The 27,291-nt window shown below is 48.6% G+C and overlaps 1 protein-coding gene across 1 annotated transcript; it reads left to right on the top strand.

Annotated features, from left to right (window-relative positions):
• The first annotated feature begins 5 nt into the window (after nucleotides 1-5).
• Nucleotides 6-25,721, top strand: SLC25A20 (solute carrier family 25 member 20). Its single transcript, XM_062200822.1, has 9 exons — nucleotides 6-187; nucleotides 4,827-4,919; nucleotides 7,235-7,362; nucleotides 9,108-9,198; nucleotides 21,475-21,592; nucleotides 22,607-22,679; nucleotides 23,038-23,147; nucleotides 24,371-24,495; nucleotides 24,819-25,721. The coding sequence occupies exons 1-9, from the start codon at nucleotides 83-85 to the stop codon at nucleotides 24,879-24,881; spliced, it is 906 nt and encodes a 301-aa protein (XP_062056806.1). The 5' UTR covers nucleotides 6-82; the 3' UTR covers nucleotides 24,882-25,721.
• The last annotated feature ends 1,570 nt before the right edge of the window (nucleotides 25,722-27,291 follow it).

Below are 27,291 nucleotides of genomic sequence, written 5' to 3'. Positions count from 1 at the left end.
AAGGTCGGCGGCGCCGGCGCTGCAGCCCGGGCGGCGGAGCGGGACGGCTGGGAACGGACCGGCGCTGCCCGACGGACTGACCATGGCCGAGCAGCCGCAGCCCATCAGCCCGCTCAAGAACTTCCTGGCCGGCGGCTTCGGCGGCGTGTGCCTCGTGTTCGTGGGGCACCCCCTGGACACGATCAAGGTGCGGGGGAGGCGGGACGCGGGTCTGGGGGAGGGGGCGCGGACAGCAGGGCCCCCCGCCAGGCGCGCACCGCGGACACCAGTGGGGTCTTGTGTGCGCGCGCGAGCCGCGCTCAGCGGCGGGGACGGCGCGGACGCGGCCCGGAGTGGAAGGCGCAGAGCTGCGACTGACGCTCGGCGAGCCGCAGTCCGCCGCGGCACTGGCTTTGTGGAGGTGGACAAGCGTCTCCCCGAAGCTCTGATTTCAGACAGCCCTGGCACTGTCATCAGAGCTGAAACTCGGCCCTCGTAAAGACGGCTAAAGACAGGCTTGGGCGCTCTGGAGACGTCTCCGGGGTCAGAGGGCTCCAGCCCTGTGGCTCACACCTCTCTGGCCCGCGGAGGGCATTCCGGGCCTCACCCAGGGTAGCCTGCTCAGCTTTCTGGGCAGAGGCATCAGGGACGGTGCCCTCAGTGACTAAGCCCCGTACAAGGAAAGCAGGGCCAGGCCGCCGGTCGCAGCTCCCAGGTCTTCCCTTTGCAACCTTCCAGCGAGGCCATGGTGGAGACCAAAGTCCGAGTCCCGTGGCTCAGCCTTCGACGCTCCAGCCTGGGTGGCTAGTCTTATTTCTGGACGAAGACTTGAAGGAAGCTGAGCAGCCCTGGTCGGGATGTGCGGGTGTGGAGCAGGTGTTAGTCTGACAGAGGGCCTTGATAGGATGCTGGTTCCACTTCCCCCACAGGGAAGTCGTTTCGTGGGTCTTTACTTTTGGCAGACTTAGCAAACTCTGCTGCCATTGCTCCAACAGAGGAGCTGCTCTGGGGCAGAGCTCATACTGGGTCCATTCTATAGCAAGAGCAGGGCTAAAGGAGCTGGGCTGGTTAGGGCATTGTGCAACGTGAGATCAGACGTTGATTCTGCTGGAGGCAAGTGCTGTGTGTGTGAGTGCCTCCTTGACAGTGGTCATTCCAAGTAGCACTGTTGTCTGTCGTCTCTCACTGCTGCTGGGCCGTGATGCAGAGGTCTTAGTTCTCTGCATCTGGGACCTATTACTAAAAAGAATAAAACCCTTACTGATAGGACTGTTACTCTTATCTCTGTATACTGGTGCCCTTGATGTTACTCCCAGGAGGAGCCCAGTGACCTCTGGACTGGATTGTAAATGACTGGCATGTTTAATAACCAGAAAGCCTCTTTTTAGTGTAACCCCAAACCACACATTGCTGACTGCTGTCCCTTTGCCTCAGAGAGCTAGGCGGGCTCCAGCCAAAGCCTGACCTTGAGGTACTTTTGGAGATTTCATGTGACTGAGCCATGGCCCATGTGGCTCGTCGAACCCAGAGCTCAGCACTCCCGAGTTGCGGGACAGGAAGACCCTGGAAGGTGGCAGTAGGGCCCACGTTGAAGGGCCGGCTGAGCCCTGACCAGAAGAGAAGGGAGACCCAGACAGTCTGGCACAGACTTTGTATGCTGCAGTAGCAGAATGCTAGAGACTGGATAATTCATAAAGAAGAGAGGTTTCTTTCTTACAGTTCTCACGGACGGGACGTCCAGGATTCAGGGGCCCACATCTGGAGAGGGCCTTGGTGCTGTGTCATCCCATGGCGGAAAGTGGAAGGGCAAGAGGGTGAGAGGACGAGAAACCCAGTTGAAGCCCAAGGCCCTTTTGTAGTTGGCATCAATCCATTCACGGCCCAAACACCTCCCACTAAGCCCCACCTCCCAGTACTGTGGCATTGGGGATTAAGTTTGCACCAAACACGTGCTTTTTGACTGCAGGGCAGGAGTTAAAGGCAAGTGTGGGCTTGCAGGTTGGGGCCAGACTGTAGAATAAGGGCAGCTGTGGAGGGTGTTACTGCTCTCACTGGGTAGGGTGTCATGTGAGTGAGGTATAAAGTGTATACCAAATCACAGAAGGGCATGAGAAGTTTTCCTTCATTTCTCCCTAATACCTAGGAAAGCGTGTGTCTGACCGAGGATCTGAAGGCCAGTATAAGGAATTTTGGCCATAAAGCAGTGGTAGCCTCTGGACAGTTCTGTTGCATCCCATCAACCCCATAGACTTGGTTCACCTCCACTGCCTAGATCAGGGGTAGGCAACCTTTTTTCTGCCAAAGACCATTTGGATATTTATAACATTCTATTTGTTTATTTGAAATTCAGGGAGAAACATACGCAGAGAGAATGTCCATTCACTGGTTCACTTCCCAAATGTATGCAGGCCTAAGCCGGCAGGGTGGATGCAATCCTGGTCTCCCAGGTAGGAGGCAGGGATGACGTGAGCTGTCACCTGCAGCCTCCCAGGGTGGGCATTGGCAGAAGGCTGGATTGGTTTTGGGGAGCAGCTTGTGTGGGTAGTCTGGCTCAAATCTCTCATGATATTTTAGTTCAGATATTAGCTAATTGAAAATAGGGAAAGAACCTAAATAGACATTTCTCCAAAGAAGATATACAAATGGACAAGAAGCACATGAATAAATGTTCAGCATCACTACCCATGATGAAAATGCAAATCATAATCACGATGAGATGCCGCGTCACACCCATCATGATGCCTGTAGTAGAGACAGATAATAACACGTGTTAATGAGAATGTGGAGAAATTGGAACCTTCTACACACTGCTGGTGAGAATGTAAACCACTTTGAAAGCAGTCTGGTAGTTCCTCAGAAGCTTAAAGAGAGTTAACATATGACCAAGAAATTCTACTCATAGATAAAATGCTTGTGATGCTTAAAGGTTTTTAAAGATTTATTTATTTGAAAGGTAGAATTAGAGAGAGTGTATTTCCACCTGCTGGTTCACTTCCTGAAGGGCTACAGTGTCTCAAATGGGGCCAATCCAAAGCCAGGAGCCAGGAGCTTTCAAAGTTTCCCAGGTGGGTGCAGGGGCCCAAGCATTTGTTTTCTCAGGTGCATTAGCAGGGAGCTGGATTGGAAGTGGAGCAGCCGGGACTCAAACTGGTGCCCATGTGAGATGCTGGAGCCACAGGCAGTGGCTTTACGGGCTGCACCACAGTGCTAGATCTGTGTTGCTTAATTTTATGTGTCAACTTGATCGGGCCACAAGGCACCCCGATATTTGGTTACACATTGTTCTGGGTGTGTCTGGGAGGGTATTTTGGATAGTAACGATCTGAAAAAAGTAGACTGTCCTCCCTAACGTAGGTGACCCTTCTTCGATCAGTTAAAGGCCTGACCCGTCTAACCTCCCTGACATCAGTCTTTGCTTGCCTTCACACTTGAAAGTTGGCTCTTCCTGAGTCTCTGGCTTACTAACTGCAGGTCTTTAGATTTCTCAGCTTCTGTAACTCCATGAGCCACTTGCTTATAAAATACACACACGGGGTTAGTTCTGTTTCTTTGGAAAGCCTTAATATAGTGATGATAAAATTGAAAATATATATCCAGGGGGCTGTGGCATAGTGGGGAAAGCTGCCGCCTGCAGTGCCGGCATCCCATGCAGGCACCGGTTCGGATCCCAACTGCTTTACTTTTGATCCACCTCCCTGCTAATATGGCTGGGAAAACAGCAGAGGATGGCCCAGGTGCTTGGGCTCCTGCACCCACATGAGAGACCCAGAGGAAGCTCCTGGCTCCTGGCTTTGGTTCTGCCCAGCTCTGGCCATTGCATCCATTTGGGGAGTGAAACAGTGGGTGGAAGATTTCTCTCTATCTCTAACTCTGCCTTTCAAATAAATAAATAATCTTTAAAATAAGAAAATATAGGGACTAGTGCCATGGCTCACTTGGTTAATCCTCTGCCTGTGGCTCTGGCATCCCATGTGGGCGCTGGGTTCTAGTCCCGGTTGCTCCTCTTCCAGTCCAGCTCTCTGCTGTGGCCTGGGAAGGCAGTGGAGGATGGCCCAAGTGCTTGGGCCCCTGCACCCGCATGGGAGACCAGGAGGAGGCACCTGGCTTCTGGCTTCGGATTGGCGTAGCTCTGGCTGTAGCGGCTATTTGGGGAGTGAACCAACAGAAGGAAGACCTTTCTCTCTCTCACTGTCTAACTCTGTCAAATTAAAAAAGAAAAGAAAAGAAAAAAATATATCCACACAAAAACTTATATATGGTTGCTTATATTAATATTCATAATAATCAAAGTGAGAAAATCACAAAGGCCTATTGATTGATGAATGTATATAAAAGGTGGTACTTTTATACAATGGGATATTATTTCCCAATAAAGAAGGAATGAAATACTAATGAAAGAGAAGTCTGAACCCAGCAGGTTAAGTAAATCCTGAAGACATATATAGATATATAGATGAGATGTTCAGGTTTCACTGTTCTATTTGGTAGACAGTTTGGACATGGCTGCTGACAAGCAGTTCTGATTCTAGTAGGTCACTTTATATATATAATGTATGTACTGCTTTAAAGAGTGACAGAGAGAGATGATGCATCTGGTGGCTCACTCCCCAAATGACTGCAACAGCTAGGCTGAAGGCAGGAGCCAGGAGCTCCATCGTGGTTCTCTACATGGGTGGCAGGAGCCCAAGCACTTGGGCCATCTTCTGCTACCTTCCCAGGCTCATTAGCAGGAAGCTAGATCAGAAGTGGAGTAGCTCTTATTATGGGATGTCAACGTCACAAGCAGTGGTTTAACCCCTGCACTGCAACACTGGCTTCGGTGACTGTATTTCAACTTTTGATTTCAGGTCCGACTGCAGACACAACCACCCAGTTTGCCTGGACAGCCTCCCATGTACTCTGGGACCTTTGACTGTTTCCGGAAGACCCTTATTAGAGAGGTATGGTGTCTGGTGCCCCCAAACTTGCTGTGATTCCACTGGAGATATATGGCACAGCTGCCCCTCCCTCATGGTGTCACCTGTGCCCTCCCGTTATCATCCACTCTGGAGTGTTTGATGGTTCCAGCTACTGTTTTATACAGATGGCCAAGGCAAATAAAATGGTTCTGCCGTTTGGAAGACAGAATTTAAATTACAGGGAATTAGTGAGGAATAATTGTAGACGAGAAATGCACGAAATGCGCTTCTAGATCAATCGCTTCAACCAGGATCTGTGTCAGAGTGTGTGTGAAATCTAGAGGAAAAGTCAGCCAGTCTTGGAGAGAGGCCAGCAGAGTCTTCAAGCCCTAGACAGGGACATTAAATTGGCTTTTTAAAAATAAGATTTATTTTAAAAATTTATTTGGAAGGCAGAGCTACAGAGATAGTAGGGGAGACAGAGTGAGAGAGAGCTTCCATCTGCTGGCTCTCTCCAAATGGGTGCAATGGCCTGGGCTGAGCCAGACGAAAGCCAGGGGCCCAAGCATTTGGGCCATCTTTTACTCTTTTCCCAGGTACATTAGCAGGGAGCTAGATCAGAAGTGGAGCAGGCTGGTCTCTGACCGATGCCCATATGGGATGCTGGCATCGTAGGCGCAGGCTTAACCTGCTACACCACAATACCAGCCCCTAACTTGGCTTAGAGGTATTTGATTACATTTTTCATATTTTTAATAGTGAAAATATGATTTTTAAAATATTATGTATTAGTGATATTTATTGCTCACTTCATTAGCGTATGTATAAAATGACCTCATTAAGAACAATTCTTTTGCTTTCTGAAATCTCTTAAACAGAAAAACACTATTAAATATGTAGAAATTGAGCAGTAAGTGTCACCTGGATAAAAATGGAGTGCTGGTGAGTGGTGAACTCAGCTCTGGAGACGTTCCCAGGGTTCCTGCAGGTATAGAAGGTGGACTCGGGGTTCAGCCAGTTCTACTTCAGTGACGTGATGCTTCCCTCTCTTTAAGGCCCTCTTCCTGACATCTTGCTCCAGTATCACAGGCAGTGGCTCAACCCACTATGTCACAACTTTGGCCCCATCAAAATTTTTTTTAATATTTATTTTATTTATTTGAAAGCCAGAGTTACAGAGAGAGATAGAGACAGCGAGAGGTCTTCCATCCACTGGTTCACTCCCTAACTGGCCGCAATGGCCGGAGCTGCACATCTGAAGCCAGGAGCCAGGAGCCTCCTCTGGTCTCCCACGCGGGTGCAGGGGCCCAAGGACTTGGGCCATCTTCCACTGCTTTCCCAGGCCACAGCAGAGAGCTGGATCGGAAGAGGAGCAGCCAGGACTAGAACTGGTGCCAACATGGGATGCTGGTGCTTCGGGCCAGGGCTTTAACCCACTGCGCCACCCTCAAATTTTTTTTTAAAAGATTTATGTATTTATTTGAAAGTCAGCGTTACACAGAGAGAGAAAGAGAGGTCCTCCATCTGCCGGTTCACTCCCTAGTTGGCCACAATGGCTAGAGCTGTGCTGATCCAAAGCCAAGAGCCAGGAGCTTCCTCCATGTCCCCTGTGCATGTGCTGGGACCCAAGCACTCGGGCTGTCTTCCACTTCCCTCCCAGGCCACAACAGAGAGCTGGATCGGAAGTGGAGCAGCTGGGACCTGAACCAGCACCCACATGGGATGTTGGCACCGCAAATGGTGGCTTCACCTGCTATGCTACAGCGCCAACCCCAAAATTTCTAATCATTTGTATCTCAGCCCAAGGAAGTCATATCACATTGTATATACTGTATATATATATATATATATATATGTATATATGTGTATATATATACACACACACACACACTGTTTTGTAGTCTACTTATTTTTCTTTTTCACTTAATGGTGTCTTCTCATGTTAAATGTGATTTCATAGTTGTACAGTAGTTCCTATATGAAATTCATGTAATTTATCCCCTATTGGTAGCATTTAAGTTTGTTCCAAAACTTCAGTGACTTATGTGTATTCCCGATGTCTTTGTTTTTACATATCTCTTTCCTTAGAATACATTTCTAGACCAAGGATTTCCAGGTAAAAGGGTAGGCTCTGCTCCGCTTTGCCAGATGGCTTCCAGAATGGAAACTATTTACAGTTTCTGTAGCAGTGTGTAAATACAGTTAGATGTGGTGAGTGTGTGGGTTTTCTTCCTTATTAAGGCTGTCCTTCCTTGGAGAAGAAGCAGGCACAGGTCAGAGGACACACCACTTCCCCTGTCTTGGTCTGAAGCATGGTGGTGTGTGTAAACAGCTTCTGCTCCTGTGCTTGCTTGCAGGGCATTACAGGGCTGTATCGGGGCATGGCTGCCCCTATCATCGGGGTCACCCCCATGTTTGCCGTATGCTTCTTTGGATTTGGTTTGGGGAAGAAACTACAACAGAAAGGACCAGAGGATGTGCTCAGGTGAGTACTTATAGGCCGGGAGCACTCAGCACTGTTCTGCTGATGGTGTGACCGGGTTAGCAGAAGGACCCAGTGGGACAGGCAGTGGCTACACTCCTGGGCTCCAAGACGGACTCCAGAAAGTTCCAAATCAAGGAGGTACCTGAGTTTCCTTTGCCTTAGCAACCAAAAGGGAGGAAGAAGGCCCTGGCCTCTGCCCTTACCAGATTGTCATGATTTTTTCTAGGGGGTAATGTCTATTACTAGGGAAATCAGTGATCCCAGTGCCACAGGGCATTGGGAGGTCTAAATGTTAAAATATGAGTCCAGACTGTGCCTGGTCTTTGGTGCCATAATAGTGACAGCAGCAGCCTTGTTTGCCACCACCTGGTTGAGAGAAGAGTATGTTCCATCTTTTGTTTTCCTTATCTTTAGAACATGACTTTGCCATGACTATAAGCATTTCAGATACTGGTTTCTCTGTTACGGTGAAATAAGCTTTAAGGAGTTGTATTTGGGCATGAAGAGGCAGCTGAATCAGAAGTATAGCTCAGAATTACAAAGTAGTTAATAAAATAGAGGGGCTTCTGAGGATGCAGGAGAAGTCTGCGTGGAACGTCGGATCACAAGGTGCCCTCAGACTGAGCCACGCAGGTGAGCAGCCCTAGGAGGGACTGCAGGCAGCCTACCCTGGCATCCAGGAGCTCAAGGGAAGAAGCCTAGGATGCCGTGTGGTTATATTCTGTCACCACAGAAGTCCATGGTAGCCTGAGCGAGGGTCTAGGACGTAACGTAAGACTATGTAAGTATTTCTGGAATCCTTGCCACCTTCTGAGTTGGCCCAGGTTCTGTAAACAGCTGTGGCTATGTGAGAGATTTTTTTTTTTTTTTTTTGACAGGCAGAGTGGATAGTGAGAGAGAGAGACAGAGAGAAAGGTCTTCCTTTACCATTGGTTCACCCTCCAATGGCCGCTGTGGCCGGCGCACCACGCTGATCCGAAGCCAGGAGCCAGGTGCTTCTTCTGGTCTCCCATGGAGTGCAGGGCCCAAGCACTTAGGCCACCCTCCACTGCCTTCCCGGGCCACAGCAGAGAGCTGGCCTGGAAGAGGGGCAACCGGGACAGAATCTGGCGCCCCGACCGGGACTAGAACCTGGTGTGCTGGCGCCGCAGGCGGAGGTTTAGCCTATTGAGCCACGGCACCGGCCGAGAGATGGTTTTGAAGCTGCATTAGGCTGTTGGTGGACTGTGTGCCCTGAGGCACTGGATCCTTTGGCATGTGTGCCAGCTCACAGCTGTACAAGGGCCATGCCTGTGTTCTCATACCGTTATGTCAGCACTCAGAGCAGCATCTTCCTGTCTGAACGAAGACTGAGACCCTCAGGACCCTGCCCCCTGCTGTGTCCACCTTTCTGCATGGCATCTGGGGATGAAGCATTACCATTTGGGAAGGGAGCATTACCAGGGCCATGGGTAGAAGCGCAGGAGTGTCCATCACTCACGGATACCTCCCAGGGATGGTGTGCGGGGTGCAGAGGACGCCATGTGGTTATAGAGTGTCCTAATGACACACACAAGTCCTGTTCTGCAGACTGTCCCCAGTCAGGCATCCCAGGAAGAATGGAGCATGTTGACTTATTTATAGCTGGCCTTCTACCCAGTTCAAGTGCCTATTTTTTCTTACAAAATCATCCTGTTTGCTGGAATTGCCTCTGTCCTTTGCGGTTAGTCACAAGGATTTGCTTCTGGTTTTTGTTTTCGATGCAGTTACCCCCAGTTGTTTGCCGCTGGGATGTTATCTGGTGTATTCACCACAGGAATCATGGCCCCAGGAGAACGGATCAAGTGCCTGTTGCAGGTAAGGGTGGGGTCTGGGGGGAGGCGGCTCACTTTCTGTGTACAGTTTTCTGTGCATGTTTATGTCCTTTCACTCTTTATAAAGGCTTCAGGTCAGATGTGCAAAACAGTAACAAGGTTTACAGGAACATGGAAGCAGTCCTAGTAGAGTCGAGAACCAGAGCAGTATAACAAGTCAGCCAAAATGTCACACCTGTGAGGTGTCAGCCCAGACCTACCCACCCTTGTTAGCAGCCACTGCAGGAACTTTGGAAGGTGAGTCCTGTCTCAGAGCGAAGGGAGGCTGCTCCTGCCCAGCATACTGTGTGTCTCCATCAGTTGCCCAAAAGCCCAATGCCCTTCGAGTATACTTCATTTCTGTAATTTTGTAATTTCGAGAAGGTTTTATTAGGGGAATCACACTGTATGTAAACTTTTCAGATTGGCTTAAAAACTTGTTTGTTTGAGAGGCAGAGGGATAGAGAGGGAGAGAAAGAGTGAGCTCCCAGCTACTGGGTCAGTATAACAATGTCCACAAGGACAGGAGCTGGGCCCAGTTTCTGGGAACTCATTCTGTGTCTTCCATTCAGGTGTCAGGGACCCACCTACTTCACCCATCACTGCTCCCTCCCAAGTTCTGTGTTAATAGGATGCTGGAGTTCAGGACCTGGGGGTGGGTATGGGACCCAGGCACTCCAGTATGGGACCCATGCATGCTAACTGGTGTCTCAACCTCTAGGCCAAATGCTCACCTGAAATGGGCTTTTAAAGCCCAGCACGACTTTCTGGAGGTTTGTTCGGATTGTTCCATGTGTGAATAGTTCATTCACTTTCGTTGCTGGGTAGTATAGTATGGATGTACCACAATTTAACCATGTATCCATTGAAGAACATTTATGTTCTTTCTAATTTGGAGATATCATAAATAAAGATGCTACACTTATGGAAAGAAATTTTTGTGCAAAAATAAGGCTTATTTCTCTGGGATAAATGCTCAGAATTCCAGTTATTGTGTTATGTGGTAGTTGTATTCTTTGTTGTTGTTTTACACTTGTGTTTATTTTTATTTACTTGAATGGCAGAAAGAGACATCCAGAGACCTTCCCTTCACTGGTTCATCCCCCAGATACCTATAATAGCCAGAGTTAGGCCAGGCTATAGCCTGGAGCCTGCAACTCTATCCAGGCTTCATGTGTGCATAGCCGGGACCTATGTACTTGAACTATCACCTGTTTCCTTGCAGGGTCTGGAATAACAGCAAGCTTGAATCAGAAATGGAACCAGGGCTCAAATCCAGCCACTCAGCCAAGGATTGTGTGGGCATCCCGAGTGATGTCTTTTGGGTTTTTTTTTTTAAGATTTATTTATTTATTTGAAAGACAAAGTTATAGACTCAGAGAGAGAGAGACAGAGAGACAGAGAGAGACAGAAAGAGGTCTTTTGGTTCACTCCCCAGATGACCGCAACAGCCAGAGCTATGGCAATCTGAAGTCAGGAGAGCTTACTCCTGGTCTCCCACACGGGTGCAGGGGCCCAAGCACTTAGGCCATCTTCCACTGCTTTCCCAGGCCATAGCAGAGAGCTACATGGGAAGTGGAGCAGCCGGGACTTGAACCATATGGGATACCAGCACTGCAGGTGGTGGCTTTACCTGCTATGCCGCAGTGCAGGTAAAACACCCCCAAGTGGTGTTTTAATTGCAGTGCCAAGCACCCACCCCAAATCCTTTGTTTTTACCTTTTAAGCTTAGATGTATTTTATTTATTTGAGAGGTAGAGTTAAAGAAAGAGAAAGGGGGAGAAAGGAGAGAGAAACCAATGAGCTGCCATCTGCTGGTTCCCCAAATGGCTGCAACTGCCAGGGCTAGGCCATGCTGAAGCCAGGAACTTGAACCTCCATCCAGGTCTCCAACATGGGTGGCAGAGACACAAGCACTTGGACCATCCTCTGCTGCTTTCCTGGGCACATTAGCAGGGAGCTGGATCAGAAGTGGAGCAGCCAGGACTCAAACCCGTGCTCATGTGGAATGCCAGTGAAGATTTTATTTATTTGAGAGGTAGAGTTACAGAGAGAAAGGTCTTCCATCGTCTAGTTCACTCCCCAAATGGACACAGTGGCTTGAGCTAGGCCGTTCCGGAGCCAGGAGCTTCTTCTGGGTTTCCCACGCGAGTACAGAGGCCCAAGTACTTGAACCATCTTCTACTGCTTTCCCAGGCCATAAGCAGAGCCAAATGGGAAGAGGAGCAGCCAGGATACGAACCAGTGCCCATAGGAGATGCTGGCAACACAGGTGGAGGCTTCACCTACCATGCCATGGCACTGGCCCCTCTCTCCCTTGTTTTTAAAAATACTACTAATCTGTTTTCCAGAGTACTTATACCAATTTATGTTCCCACCATTAACATGAGTAGTCTAATTTCTATTTGGCATTTCTCTAATTTGATATTTGATGTGTCAACATTTTATTTTAGCTTTTCTGATTGGCAAAATCGTGATAGCTTTTTGTTTTAATTTATATTTCCTTAATAACTAAAGCTGTCAAACCTCTTTTCACGTGTTTATTTGCCATTTAAATATCTTCTTTGGTGAAATGTTTGTTCATGTGTTTTGCCCATTTTGTTAAATGGATTCTTTGTTGTTGAATTTTGGGAGTCCTTTATATATTCTAGATACTACTGTCTTATCAGTTATGTGGTTTGTAAATATTTTCTCCTAGTCTATTCATCCTCATAATTGGATCTTTTGCAGAACAAATATTTTTAATTGTTATGAAGTCCAGTTTATTAATTTTCCTTTTATGACTTGAGCTTTGGGTATTAAGTCTAAGAACTTTGAGAAGCTTTTCTGTTATGTTTTCCTGTAAAAGTTTTACTTACAGATTTATGTCTTTAAAAATTTTATTTATGTTCATTTTATTTTTATTTTTTCAAAGTATTTATTTATTGGAGAGGCAGAGTTAGAGAAAGAGATGGAGAGAGAGAGAAAGGTCTTCCATCTGTGAGTCACTCCCCACATGGCTGCAATAGCTGGAGCTGGAGCTGGCACAATCTTAAGCCAAGAGCCAGGAGCTTCTTCTGGGTCTCCCTCGTGGGTGCAGGGGCCCAAGGATTTGGGCCATCTTCTGCCACCTTCCCATACTCATTAGCAGGGAACTGGATCAGAAATGGGGCAGCCAGGTCTTGAACCGGCACCCATATGGTATGCTGGCGCTTCAGGCCGAGTCTTAACCTTCTGTGCCACAGCGCCGGCCGCTATGTTTGTAATATTTGAAAGTCAGAGGGACAGACAGATCTTCTATCTGCTGATTCATTCCCCAAATGCCTGCAACAGCCAGAGCTAGGCCTGGCCGAGCCAGGAGCCCAGAACTCAGTCTGGTCTCCCACGTAGGGTCATCTGCTGCTTCTCATGGTTCACATTAGCAGGAAGCTGGACTGAAGATGGAAGAACCAAGATTCGAACCAGGCACTCCTATTTGGCATGTGGGCATCCCAAGCAGTAACTTAACTGCTGGGACAAATGTCTACCCCTTTAGGGTTTTTTTGTTTTTTTGTTTTTTGTTTTTTTTAAATTTGAAAGACAGAGTTAGACAGTGAGAGAATCAGAGAGAAAGATCTTCCTTCCGTTGGTTCACTCCCCAAATGGCCACCACGGCCAGCGCTGCGCCTATCCGAAGCCAGGAGCCAGGTGCTTCCTCCTGGTCTCCCATGTAGGTGCAGGGGCCCAAGCAGTTGGGCCATCCTCCACTGCCTTCCCGGGCCACAGCAGAGAGCTGGACTGGAAGAAGAGGAGCAGCCGGGACTAGAACCCAGCATGATTTGGGATGCCGGCGCCGCAGGTGGAGGATTAACCAAGTGAGCCACAGTGTTGGCCCCTGTAAAAAGACTATTCTAAGTATTCTAATTTCCTTATATTTTCATAAAAAATTTTAGGACAATTTAGAAAAATCTTGCTGCGATATTGACAAGAATTTTGTTATATTTATAGGTCAATTTGGGTAGAATTGACACATTGGTTATTTTGAGTCTTCCAACCAATGGATGTGATATGTCTCTCCGTTTATTTAGAACTCTTATTTAGTATTGTGTAGGTTTCAGCATATAATTCCTATACACGTTTTCATACATTTACAGATAAATGTTTTTCTCCTTTTTGCCTTATAAAATGGAAGAGTGAATGATATATAATTTTAAATTAATTGTCCATATGTTCACTACAAGTTTATAGAAATTTAATTGGTTGTGTTTATCTTGTGTCTTGCAACCTTCAGGAACTTCGTTTTTTTCCTAGGATTTTTTTTTTCTTAGATTCCTTGTGCTTTCCTGTGTAGATAATCACATTATTTGCAAATAAGGACAGTTTAATTTCTTCATATCTGATATTTGCATTTTATTTCCTTATTTCCCTGGCTAGAACTTTCAGTACTATATTGAATTAGAGTGGTGAGAGTGTACATTTTGCTCTGTTCCTGATCTTAGAGGGAAGAATGAATTCTTTCACTGGTAGATATAATGTTAGATATAAGTTTTTAGATAGGTGTTACTTATTAAGTTGAGGAAATTATATTCTACTTATAGTTTTCTTATTATTATTATCATTATTTTTTATTTTTTTGACAGGCAGAGTGGACAGAGAGAGAGAGAGAGAGAGAGAGAGAGAGAGAGAAAGGTCTTCCTTTGCCGTTGGTTCACCCTCCAATGGCTGCTGCCGCCAGCATGCTGCAGCCGGCACACTGTGCTGATCCGAAGCCGGGAGCCAGGTTCTTCTCCTGGTCTCCCATGCAGGTGCAGGGCCCAAGCACTTGGGCCATCCTCCACTGCCCTCCTGGGCCACAGCAGAGAGCTAGATTGGAAGAGGAGCAGCCTGGACTAGAACCGGAGCCCATATGGATGCCGGTGCCACAGGCGGAGGATTAACCTTCTGAGCTACAGCACTGGCCCCTGTTGGTTTATTTTTATGATCAGTCTCTGTAATGTTCCGCGGGTACTTGAAAAGAATTTGTATTTTGCTGTCCTTTGATGGAGTGGTCTGTAATGGCCAATGAGATCCTGTGGTCAGTGGTGGTGTTGAGCTCTCCTCTATTGCTGACTTTATATCTAGTCCTATCGATTGTTGATAGAAGGATTTGAAATCTTCAACTTGAGTTGTAGGTGTATCTGTTTCTCCTTTCAGTTCAATCAGTTTTTGTTTGTACACTTTGCAGATTTTGTGTTTGGCTTATACAATTTTATTTTTATTTATTTGAAAGAGTTGGGGCCGGTGCTGTGGCTGTGGTGTAGCGGGTAAGGCCACCGCCTGCAGTGCTGGCATCCATATGAGTGCTGGTTCGAGTCCTGGCTGTTCTCTGTCTCTCTCTCTCTTTCTCTACCTCTCCTTCTCTGTGTGTGTGACTCTTTCAAATAAATAAATAAATAAATCTTTTTTTTTTTTTTTTAAGACAAAGTTACAGAGAGAGGTAGAGACAGAAGAGAGAGAGGTCTTCCATCCACTGGTTCACTCCCCAGACGGCTGCAATGGCCGGAGCTGCGCCGATCTGAAGTCAGGAGCCAGGAGCTTCTTCCAGGTCCCCATGTAGATACAGGGGCCCAAGGACCTGGGCCATCTTCTACTGCTTTTCCAGGCCATAGCAGAGAGCTGGATCGGAAGAAGAGCAGCCGGTACTAGAACAGGCACCCGTATGGGATGCCGGTGCTTCAGGCCAGGGCGTTAACCTGCTGCATCACAGCGCCGGCCCCTGGTTTATACATATTTAGTATTACTGTGTCTTCTTGGTGGATTGATCTTTTTATCATTATGTAATGTCCCTCCTAGTTTTATAATGTCCCATATTTTTGCTTACCTGTTCTTTCTTACTCCCTGGTGTTCAAAGGTTCCTTCTTTTATTGTTTCCTTTCTGTTTAGAGAACTCCCTTGAGCCATTTTTCCGAGGTAAATTGGCTGCTAACAGAGTCTTACTTCCATTTGTCTTGGAGTGCCTGATTTTCCCTTAATCCTGAAGAATATTTTCACAGAATGTGGGATTCTCAGTTGGCAGTTTTCTTTTAGCACTTCAAAAGTATTGTGCCTCTTCCTTCTGTACTTCCTGATTTTTGCTGTCATTCAAATTGTTTTTCTCCTGTAGCTATTTATTTTTCCTGGCCATCCTTGAGATTTTTTTTCTGTATTTTTTAGTTTTCAGAAGTTCAATTTTGATAGTCTTGGCACAGATTTCTTTAGGTTTACTGTTTGGTTTTGTTCAGCTGCTGCTGCTGCTTTTATTTTTTTCCTCTTTTATTTTTTTATTTTTATTTATTTTTTTATTTTTGACAGGCAGAGTAGACAGTGAGAGAGAGAGACAGAGAGAAAGGTCTTCCTTTACCATTGGTTCACCCTCCAATGGCCGCTGTGGCCGGCGCACCACGCTGATCCGAAGGCAGGAGCCAGGTGCTTCTCCTGGTCTCCCATGGGGTGCAGAGCCCAAGCACTTGGGCCATCCTCCACTGCCTTCCCAGGCCACAGCAGAGAGTTGGCCTGGAAGAGGGGCAACCGGGACAGAATCCGGCGCCCTGACCGGGACTAGAACCCGGTGCCAGCGCAGCAAGGCGGAGGATTAGCCTATTGAGCCGCGGCACCAGCCTTTTCCTCTTTTAAAGATTTATTTGTTTATTTGAAAATCAGAATTAGAGAGAGAGCAATTTTTTTTAAGGTTTTATTTATTTATTTGAGAGGTAGAGAAACAGAGAGAAAGGTCTCCCATTTGCTGGTTCACTCCCCAAATGACTGCACTGGCCGCAGCTGAGCCCACCCGGAGCCAGGAGCCAGGAGCCTCCTCTGGGTCTCCCACGTGGTTGTGGGGGCCCAAGCACTTGGGCCATCTTCAACTGCTTTCCCAGGCCATAGCAGAGAGCTGGATTGGAAGAGAAGCAGCTGGGACACAAGCTGGCACCCACATGGGATGCCAGCACCATAGACAGAGAATTAACCTTCTTTGCCATAGCACCAGCCCCGAGATCAACGTTCTGTCCGCTGGTTCACTCCCCAGATGGCTGCAATAGCCAGGGCTGGGCCAGGCTAAAGCCAGGAGCTCAAGTACTTGGGCCATCTGCTGCTGCTTTTCCCAGGCCACTGGGAGCTGGATTGGAAGTGTAGTAGCCCACATGGGATGCCAGCATCACAGGCAGCAATTTTACATACTATTGCCACAACAGCCCCTGCTCAGCTTCTTGAATCTGTAGGTTTGTGTTTTGCAAAATCTGAGAGGTTTTCAGCAATTATTTCTAAAATTACATTTTTTTAAACACTTTTTTTTTTTTTTGACAGGCAGAGTGGACAGTGAGAGAGAGACAGAGAGAAAGGTCTTCCTTTGCCGTTGGTTCACCCTCCAATGGCCACTGTGCCTGGCGCATCGCGCTGATCCGAAGCCAGGAGCCAAGTGCTTCTCCTGGTCTCCCATGTGGGTGCAGGGCCCAAGCACTTGGGCCATCCTCCACTGCCTTCCCGGGCCATAGCAGAGAGCTGGCCTGGAAGAGGGGCAACTGGGACAGAATCCGGCACCCTGACCAAGACTAGAAACCCGGTGTGCCGGCACCGCTAGGTGGAGGATTAGCCTGTGGAGCCACGGCGCAGGCCTCTTCAATTACTTTTTCAGTCCTTTCCTCTTTATCCTTCTGATAGCCTGAGGGCATAAATATCAGACTTTTAAATTATAGTCCTGCAGATCCTCGAGGTTCTGTTCATTTCATGTTAGACTCTTCCGTCTTGGTTGTTCAGATTGACTGATTTTCATTGTTCATCCTCCAGTTCACTGATTCCCCCCTTGTCTGTTCCCGGTTGAGCAAGCCTCCCACTGAGCTTTTCGTTTGATTTGTACAATTTCCATTTGGTTTCCATTGTATCTTGTTTCTCTACTGAGACTGTCTACTTCTTTGCTGTTAGCTTTTGTATTTTCCATCTATGTTAAGCATGATCATAATTGTCCACTGAAGGATCATGGCTGATTTAAAATCTTTGTCAGATAATTCCAGCATTCCCAGTATCTGGGTGGTGTCATCTGTTGCTTGTCTTTTCATCTTGGGATCTTCCTGGCTTTAAGTATGATGAATGATTTTTCAGTTAAAATTTAGATATGGATGGACGGCGCCGGAACCCTGGACCTTATTTAAACTTTGAGTTTTAGGTCACTTTCTCTGGCACCACATCACTCAGCAGGAATGGGAAGGATGCCGCTCCAGGACTGCGGGGTGGAGGTGAAGTTCGGGTTCCCTGTTTGGCCTCTGTTGACGCCTGAGAGTGGGCGCAGGCCAGGAGGGGGCTGGCTCCCAGCTGTGGGGCATGGAAGCCCTGGTGCCCTGCTCGGCCTTCTCTGACCCCCGCGTGGCTGTGTGCTGGGTGCTTCATCACGATGCTCCCCACTTGGTTTTTGCTGATGTGTTAGAGGAGAAGTCACAGTTTCTTCGATGGCGTTTGGGGTAGTATTTAAGGCTGTTCTTTTCCTGGCCCTTTGTGTGGCAAATGCAGGCATTGGTTTGGACATATTTTTGATCTGGGTCTATGAATGTTTCTGGGTTGCTAGCTTCTTAGCCCAAATCTGAAATAGCAGGCAGAGGCAGAGAAGACCCAGGGAACTCATCACCTTGTCATCCCTCAAGTCCCAGCGCTACTGACTTAACTGCCTTCTCTCCAAGCCTTCAGACGTTTGTCCCATTTAGGAATGACATCTGGAGGTTTTTTCCTTTGTTTTTGCAGTCAGAGAACAGGGAAAAGTACTTCAACTCTTATCTCCCGGGAAACAAAAGTCTGTGTATTCGTTACACCTAGGGAGTACTTGTATTCAGTAGCTTTGTCTGTTGGTCTTTTCCCTTATGGCAGCTTCTTGTTTTTCTTCCATGCCTGAAGTTCTTTTCTGCTTGTAACTCGGATGTTTATCCGTTGTCTTCTCTGCACCCTCGCGCTCTGCTGAGTGCATTCTTCCTTATGTTTTTTTTAAAAGATTTTATTTTACTTATTTGAGAGAGCTACAGACAGGGAGAGACAAGAGACAGAGACAGAGACAGAGAGAGATCTTCCGTCTGCTGGTTTACTCCCCAAATGGTTGCAACAGCTGGAGCCGGGTGGATCTGAATTCAAGAGCCAGAGCTTCTTTTGGGTCTCCCACCTGGGTGCAGGGGCCCCAGCACTTGAGCCATGTTCTGTTGCTTTCCCAGGCCATAGCAGAGAGCTGGGTCGGAAGAGGAGCAGCCGGGACACGAACCAGTGCCCATGTGGGAAGCCAAAGCTGCGGTTGGAAGCTTAGCCTACTGTGCCACAGCGCCAGGCCCTTCCTGTCTTTCCTCTTCTCAGCCTCTACCCTCTCTGTGGATGATCTGCTTCTCTGAGAAAATGAAACCATCAGAAGAGGACTTGTGGGGCCAGCACTGTGCAGCGAGTTAATGCCGCATCCTTTCTGGGTGCTGGTTTAAGTCCCAGCTGTTCCACTTCTGACCCAGCTCCCTGCCAATGTGCCTAAGAAGGCAGCAGATGGCCCAAGTGCTTGGGCCCCTGCCACCCACATGGGAGACCTGGATGGAGTTCCAGGCTCCTGGCTTCATCCTGGACCTGCCCTGGCTGTTAGAGCCATTTGGGGAGTGAACCAGCAGATGGAAGATCTTTTTTTTTTTTTTTTAAGATTTATTTATTTTTAGTTGAAAGTCACAGTTACAAAGAGAGAGAAGGAGAGGGAGAGGGAGAGGGAGAGAGAGAGAGAGAGAGAGAGAGAGAGAGGTCCCCATCTGCTAGTCCACTCCCCAACAGGCCGGAGCTGCGCCGATCTAAACCTGGGAACCAGGAGCTTTCCCCAGGTCTCCCGCGTGGGTGCAGGGCCCAAAGACTTGGGCCATCCTCCACTGCCCTCCCAGGCCACAGCAGAGAGTTGGACCAGAAGTGGAGCAGCCGGGCCTCGAACTGGTGCCCACATGGGATGCTGGCACTGGAGGTGGCAGCTCCACCCGCTACGTCACGGTGCCGGCTCCAGAAAATATTTCTGCCTCTGTTTCTATTTCTCTTTCAAATAAATAAATAAAGCTTAAAAAAAAGAGAGGATATCCCCAAGTGCCTTCTTTTTTATTTTTGAGATTTATTTATTTTAAAATTTATTTACTTATTTGAGATTCATATTTACACAAAGAACAAAGGAGAGGAAGGAGAAGCAGAGAGAGAGAGGTCTTCCATCCACTGTTTCACTCCCCAAAAAGCCACATCATGGCCAGCGCTGCGGCTCACTAGGCTAATCCTCCGCCTTGCGGCGCCGGCACACCGGGTTCTAGTCCCGGTCGGGGCACCGATCCTGTCCCGGTTGCCCCTCTTCCAGGCCAGCTCTCTGCTGTGGCCAGGGAGTTCAGTGGAGGATGGCTCAAGTGCTTGGGCCCTGCACCCCATGGGAGACCAGGAGAAGCACCTGGCTCCTGCCATCGGATCGGCGCGGTGCGCCGGCCGCAGCACGCCTATCGCGGCAGCCATTGGAGGGTGAACCAACGGTAAAAGGAAAAGCTTTCTCTCTCTCTCTCTCTCACTGTCCACTCTGCCTGTCAAAAAAAAAAAAAAAAAAAAAGGCCGCATCAGCCGGAGCTGCGCTGATCCGAAGCCAGGAGCCAGGAGTTTCTTCCAGGTCTCCGACTTGGATGCCGGGGCCATCTTCTACTGCTTTCCCAGGCCATAGCAGAGAGCTGGATCGGAAGTGGAGCAGCCAGGACTTGAATCTGTACCCATATGGGATGCTGGCACTGCAGGCAGCAGCTTTACCCACTATGCATGGCACTTGCCCCCCAAGTGCCTTCTAACACCACCTCCCTACCTGCTGTTGTATCCAAGACTGGCCTGTCCTCCCTGACTTTGGGTGCCTTATGTGTGTCCCATCCCCTTTCGTCCAGCCTTGGGTATTACTCTAATAATTCTATCTCTCTTTCTTTAAAGGCATATTTATTTAGTTTTACAAACTTATTTGAAGGGCAGAGAGACAGAGAAAGACAGACAGACAAGGAGAGATCTTTGATCTGATGATTCATTCTCTAGATGCCCAAAACAGCTGAGGTTGTTCCAGATGAAAAGCAGGAGCCAATAGCCCAGGACTCAATCTGAATGTCCCACGTGGATGGCAAGACCCAAATATTTGAGCCATCACCTGCTGTCTCCCAGGGTGTACGTTAGCAAGAAGCTGGAATCAGAAGCAGAGCTGGGGCCGGCGCCACGGCTCAATAGGCTAATCCTCCGCCTGCGGCACCAGCACCCCAGGTTCTAGTCCCGGTTGGAGCGCTGGATTCTGTCCCCATTGCCCCTCTTCCAGGCCAGCTCTGTGCTATGGCCCGGGAAGGCAGTGGAGGATGGCCCAAGTCCTTGGGCCCTGCACCCGCATGGGAGACCAGGGGAAGCACCTGGCTCCTGGCTTTGGATCAGCGTGGTGCGCCGGCTGCAGCGGCCATTGTAGGGGTGAACCAATGGAAAAGGAAGACCTTTCTCTCTATCTCTTTTTTTTTTTTTTTGGACAGGCAGAGTGGATAGAGAGAGAGAGACAGAGAGAAAGGTCTTCCTTTTTGCCATTGGTTGGGCCATCCTCCACTGCCTTCCCGGGCCATAGCAGAGAGCTGGCCTGGAAGAGGGGCAACCGGGATAGAATCCGATGCCCCAACCGGGACTAGAACCCGGTGTGCCGGCGCCACAAGGCAGAGGATTAGCCTGTTAAGCCACGGCGCCGGCCTCTGTCTATCTCTTACTGTCCATTCTGCCTGTCAAAAATTAAAAAAAAAAAAGAGCTGGAGCTCAAACCCAGCCACTCCAATATGGGATGCAAGGATCTCAAGTGGCATCTTTACTTCTGTACCAAATGCGTAATCCCCTGTCTCTTTCAACAACAACAGGTTTTTGTTTTTTTTTTCCTCTACTGAGTCATTGTCATTAGTAATAAAAGCATAAACATGGATAGGCGTTGTGGAAGAGGACGTTGAGCCGCTACCTGTGATGCTGGCATCCCGTATCAGAGTGCTAGTTCAAGTCCAGGCTGCTGTGCTTCCAATCCAGTTCCCTGCTAGTGTGCCTCAAGTTACTTTCCAGCTTTTCTATTGATTGTATGTTTAGTCAGTCCGTGTATATTTTGGGGTATTTTTGCATAGCCTTGTTTTGTAGCATGTTTCTCTTTATCATTCCAAATACACTTCACTTTGGCTGTGCAGTCTTTCATTGGCCTAACACACATTGGCTACTTTTACTCTCACTGTGTCGTTTCCCATAGCCTGTTGTGTCTGTTGTCTTTGACGTTGTTGTTATAAGTTGATGGCCCTCCCTTCTCTTCCAGATTCAGGCTTCTTCAGGGGAAACTAAGTACGCTGGTCCCTTGGACTGTGCCAAGAAGCTGTTTCAGGAGTCTGGGATCCGAGGCATCTACAAAGGGACTGTGCTTACCCTTATGCGAGGTAACCTCTGAGGCCTTCACCCTGGGTCACCTGGGAAAGTGACCTGAGGTGGGGCTGCCCCTGAGGGTCTTTCCTGGATTCCCTGATTAGCCTTGGCACAATACAGGCCAGAACTCTAACAAGTGCCTCCTGATTTAGTCATTTTAATGTAACCATGGCTGGCATGGACACAGATGAGTATCTGCTGGTGGAAGTCATGACAGTGGAAGCCAGCGCTGTGGCACAGCAAGTAAAGCCGCTGCCTGCAGTGCTGGCATCCCATATGAGCACTGGTTCAAGTCCCAGCTGCTCCACTTCTGATCCAACTCTCTGCTATGGCCTGGGAAAGCAGCAGAAGATGGCCCAAGTCCTTAGGTCCCTGCACTCGCTTGGGAGCCTCGGAAGAGGCTCCTGGTTCCAGACCAGCCCAGCTCCAGCTGTTGCAGCCTTTGGAGAGTGAACCAGCAGAGACCTCTCTCTCTTTCTCTGCCTCTGCCTCTCAAATATAAATATAAATATAAATATAAATAAATATATATATATATTTATAATCATGATACTGGTAGTTGGCAGGAAATAGAAAGTTGGTGAATAGGGATATAGGGATTGTGGCTGGAGGGGTGGGTAGGAAGAAAGAATAACGTAAGGACAATGGGGCACGCCCTGGTTTTGAGAGGCACGTCCTGTGGGGTGGCAGTCGGAGAGGTGGAGACAGCCTCAGCCTTGTCCTGTGGTGGCAGCTTGGAGGAAAGCCAGGTGCACTAGCTGGTTCTTGCTTGTTGCAGTGGGCGTCAGTGGTGACCACGCTGGGGGAACGCGAAAGATGAAATGCTGCCCTGTGTGTTTGCGTTCACGCCTGCCGGGGCGTGGCCTAGAGCCGTGCACAGTAGCTGCCAAGTGATGATTGCAGATCGGATGTGTCCTCTGAGAAACTTCTCAGGAAACCATGATGGGTCCAGTGCTTGGCTTTTTCAGGCTCAAGAAATCTGTGAGGGTTTTATATACTTTGACTCACTTCTTTCTTGCCACTGACAGATGTTCCAGCCAGTGGGATGTATTTCATGACCTATGAATGGTTGAAAAATATCTTCACTCCAGAGGGAAAGAGGTGAGGAAAACAAAACTTAAAAACCACTTTCTGCAGTCATGGGTCGGTTGCGTCCCCTCTGGGTGGTCTGAAAGCAGAAACAGGACTTGTTTCTGGCTCCATGCACACTTCCTCTTGTGACTGCTAAGGCCCAGCAAATACCTCGATCTTGTGCCTCACTCAGCAGAGCAAGTGTTCCAAACAGGTGCATGGAGCCTCCTCCAAGGAGTGACAGCTGCCACTTCCCAGGAGTCCTGGCCTTGGACCCCGTCCCTCAGCCAGCGTCTGCCTGTTACTGCCCTGTCTGCCTCAGAAGCTGGGCTCTGAACAGCACTCTCACAGCCGCTGTCTGACTGGGGCTGTGGTTGCCGTTCTGTAGTGTCAGTGAGCTCAGCGCGCCCCGGATCCTGGTGGCTGGTGGCATTGCAGGGATCTTCAACTGGGCGGTGGCAATTCCTCCAGATGTGCTCAAGTCCCGCTTCCAGACTGGTAAGTGGTGGAGAGCGTGGTGGGTGGGGTACAGATTTCTTTTTTTATTTTTCAAAGTGAGTCACCTCATTTTGTTTTTTTCCTAAGATGTATTTATTTGAAAGTCAGATTTAGAGAGAGGGAGGGAGGGAGGGAGAGAGAGAGAGAGAGAATATCTTCCATCTGCTGGTTCACTCCCCAAGTGGCTACACTGGCAAGAGCTGGGCCAGGGTGAGGCCAGGAGCCAGGAGCTTCATCCAGGTCTCCCATGTGGGTGTAGGGGCCCAAGGAATTGAGTCCTTTTCCATTGCTTTCCCAGGTGCATCAGCAAAGAACTGGATCAGAAGTGGAGCAGCAAGGACTCGAACTGGTGCCCATATGGGATGCTGGTGCTGCAGGTGGTTGCTTAACTGCTATGCCACAATGGTGGCCCCCATACAGAGTTCTTAAGACCTTAGGGAAGGGCTGGTGCTGTGGCATAGTAGGTTAAGTCTCTACTTATAGTGCTGGCATCCCATATGGGCACCATTTTGAGTCCTGGCTGCTCCACTTCTGATCCAGCTTCCTGCTAATGTGCCTGGGAAAGCAGTGGAAGATGGCCCAAGTGCTTGGGCCCTTGTACCCAAGTGGGAGAAGCTCCTGGCTTCAGATCGGCTCAGCTCCAGCTGTTGCAGCCATTTGATGAGTAAACCATTGGTTGGAAGCCCTCTTGCTCTCTCTCTCTCTTTCTCTCTGTCTGTCTCTCCCTCTCTTTGTAATTCTGCCTCTCAAATAAATACATGAATCTTAAAAAAAAAAAAAAAAAATAGATCCTAGGGATACAAAGTCTCCACAGCAGCTGTAGCATCTGTCTCACCAACATTCTCCCTCCTAGTGCTTTGGTTTCTAGAAACCCTAGATTCATTTTCATGTCAGCCTAAACCCCGAATAAGTGAGATATGAAATCAAATTCAGCAACAAAAATCAGCTGAACAACAACGACAAAAATAGTCACTCTCCTGCATGGTCACAGGGGCTGCTTCAACCTCTGACTCCCTTGGCACTAAAATCCAAGCATGTGTGCATGTTTTCCAAGGTGAATTGTGCTGTCTGTAGGTTGGTCCCGTATGACTTGTAACATGTCCTCCCTGGTGCTGGCCCTGACCCTGAAGGAAGACTTAAATAGTAGGCTATCATCATGGGGGTTGCCATGGTCTGTGCAGGAAGCTTCCTGAAGCCTAAAAACATTGGGTTCTGACCCACAGCACCTCCTGGGAAATATCCTAATGGCTTCCGAGATGTGCTGAGGGAGCTGATCCGGGATGAAGGAATCACATCTTTGTACAAGGGGTTCAATGCAGTGATGATCCGAGCCTTCCCAGCCAATGCGGTGAGTAGCTGGCGGGCGCTGTTTTCCCTTCTGAGCTCAGAGCATTATGTAGTTGGGCTGACTTTTGCTTGCTCCTGGGATTTGGTTTTCTCAAAACCCCACCCTTAGCCACAACCTCTGGCTTTGATATTCTGAAGTGGGCAGTTGTGGGATATGCGTTTTCTCCTCTTGGGAATGAGAGAACCTAGCTTGTCTCCAGGGCCTTGGCGGGAGTGGAATTAGGGAGAGGTTCTGGCCAAGCTCAGTGTTGGTGGCAGCAGGGGAGGGCTGTTAACGAATAGTCACTCTTGCTGGCTTTTCTTTTCCTTCCAACCCCTTCCCAGGCCTGTTTCCTTGGCTTTGAAGTTGCCATGAAGTTCCTTAATTGGGCAACCCCCAACTTGTGAGGTTAAAGGCTGCTCAAGGCTTTTGGATGCTGGAGGCCATCACCGAGGAGGAGCAGTGGACAGGACTAGGCAGTCCTGAAGGGTGAGGGGAGGGGGATGGTGGGATCAGAGCTCTGTGTGTGGACTTGGGGAGACCGTTGCCTTAATGACATCTTCTGCCTTGTATAACTTGGTGGGCCAATTTGGAACTTGGATTCGCTCTTTGTCAGTTTAAGAGATTGCAAGAGGATTTGTGGAGTGACTAAGTGACTTCTAGGCCAGGTACACCTGTGACCAGAATGCTACCTACTGACTGACTGCTGGCCCTACTACACCCAAAATTCTCCTCACTAAAGAGGCACTCTCAGCCTCTCCCTAGAGACACTGTGCAACCAGCTGGAGCTGGATTTTTTTTTTTTAGTCCCTAGCCTGGAACCCCCATCTGATTTCCAGGGTGTCATCTGATCCTGGGCTCCACAGTTTGAGGTGGACTTAAGGCCCCTGCCTGTTTGTCCAAGTGGACAGGGTGTCAATGCCTAGGAATAGATGGCCTACTAACCATTCACTTTTGATATTTTTTTGTAATCAAAAGTAAAGCTGTATGTGCTCATTTTGGCAGCATATCCACCAAAATTGGAATGATACAGAGAAGATTAGTGTGGCCCATAAAAGAAAAACAAAGGCTAGAGTCGCCTGATTTCCTAGCAGTGGGTGGAGAGCTTTCCCTCCTACACAGCAGGGGCAGTCCCAGCCTGCCAGGATAAGTGAGAGCCCGGGGTGTAGAAAGACTCTTTTTGCACACACTTTTCTCATGAGAGCGCTCTATTTTAACAGGAAGCAATAAATATTGTTTCTAATTTTTGCATTGTGTGATTTTTTTTTTCTTCTGATTCTGGGACATTGCAGCCGGCAGCCTGTGGCCTTGGTGGAGGCTGTCAGGGTTCCAGTATTCTTCCCTGGGAGCCTGAGGCAGGGGCCCAGGGGTAGGAAGGAAGAAGCAGTTTTGGCTGCCCCAGCCTTCTCTGGCTGCCCCAACTACTCAAGGGAGGGTGGGTAGACCAGAGTGCCTTGGTTGGTAACTGTCCCACCGTCCACAGTGCAGGCTTGGCATGTAGACCCTTCAGTCATTCCCCTCTGCCCCGAGCCCCACAGGTGTCTGAGCTAACAGATGGAGAGTCAGTTGTTCCTGAAGGGCAGGAGCGATCCTGGGTGTTTTGTCTTGGGCTTTGGGGTTGCTGTGTGATCTGATAGCTCCAGCCTGGCTCTACTAATCTGGCAAATGATGATCCCCAGTGTGGCCAGGAAAGGTCAGGAGTTGGAGCATTACAAGTGAGGCTGTCGTTGTCTGGTGGAAGGGAGAGCTTGATTTAACTGCTGGAGCTGGGCTTTGCTGGCAGCGTCCCATCTTACGGTCACAGTTACAGTTCCACTGGCACTTCCTGCCTTGCTGCAGCTACACAGAGAGCCTTGGACTTTGCTTTTAGAACCATGATTCAGTGTGAATGGGTGAGGGGCAGGGACCTATCCCCATAAGAGTTGAGGGTGTGACCAACCTGGCAGGAAGCTGAAGATTTGGGAATTTAAGGAAAACTGCTTTATTCCTGGGAAGATATTTCTGGATGACCAGGTAGAAATTATGGCCAAGTGGAAATTTACATATATATATATATATTTTGCTGTTTGCTTACTTGTTTTTATTTGAAAAGCAAAATGGCAGAGACAGAGATAGAGCTTCCATCCACTGATTCAGTCCCAAATCCCTGCAGAAACCAGATTGAGGCCAGGCTTAATAATTCAGGAGCCAGGAGCTCCATGTGGGTCTCCTACATGAGTGACAGGAACCCCAGTACTTCGGCCATCACCTGCTACCTCCAAAATGCCCACCCTGAAAACCCTTTTTAAAACTAAGATTTATTTTACTTGTTTGAAAGGCAGAGTTACAGAGAGAAGAGGGAAGACAGAGGGATATGTCTTCCATTGGCTGGTTCATTCCCCAAATGGGAACTCCATCTGGATTTCCCATGTGGGTGACCGGGGTCCAAGTACTGCTGCTTCCTCTGGTGCATTAGCAGGGAACTGAATGGAAAGTGGAGCAGTCGTGTTAACCTTCACAAAACACCCCGAACACCGGAGTAAGGGAATGAGTTTATTGGGGAACACTCAGTAGACCGGATTCCTAGGTGGGAGGGGGAGATACAGTGAGAGTGGGGGTAGCAGCTAGGGAGGAAGTACAAGCCGGCAGAGAATGGTTTTGGGGAATAGATGAGCAAGAGGCTTGAGAAGAGGAGACAGGGAAGGTTTAGTTTGAAGACAGGAAAAAGCTTGAACCTATGAGATCTCCTTCCATTTTCCCGAGCCCTCACAGAAGTGATAAAGATCTTGAATGTTATAGCCGATCCCTCAGGGCCAAACGTGCCACCATGGAGGGGCC

Source organism: Lepus europaeus, chromosome 9 (genome assembly GCF_033115175.1).
Source record: "Lepus europaeus isolate LE1 chromosome 9, mLepTim1.pri, whole genome shotgun sequence".
NCBI classification, from domain to species: domain Eukaryota; kingdom Metazoa; phylum Chordata; class Mammalia; order Lagomorpha; family Leporidae; genus Lepus; species Lepus europaeus.
The sequence above is the reverse complement of the archived record's forward strand: the minus strand, read 5'-3'. Positions and strand labels throughout refer to the sequence as shown.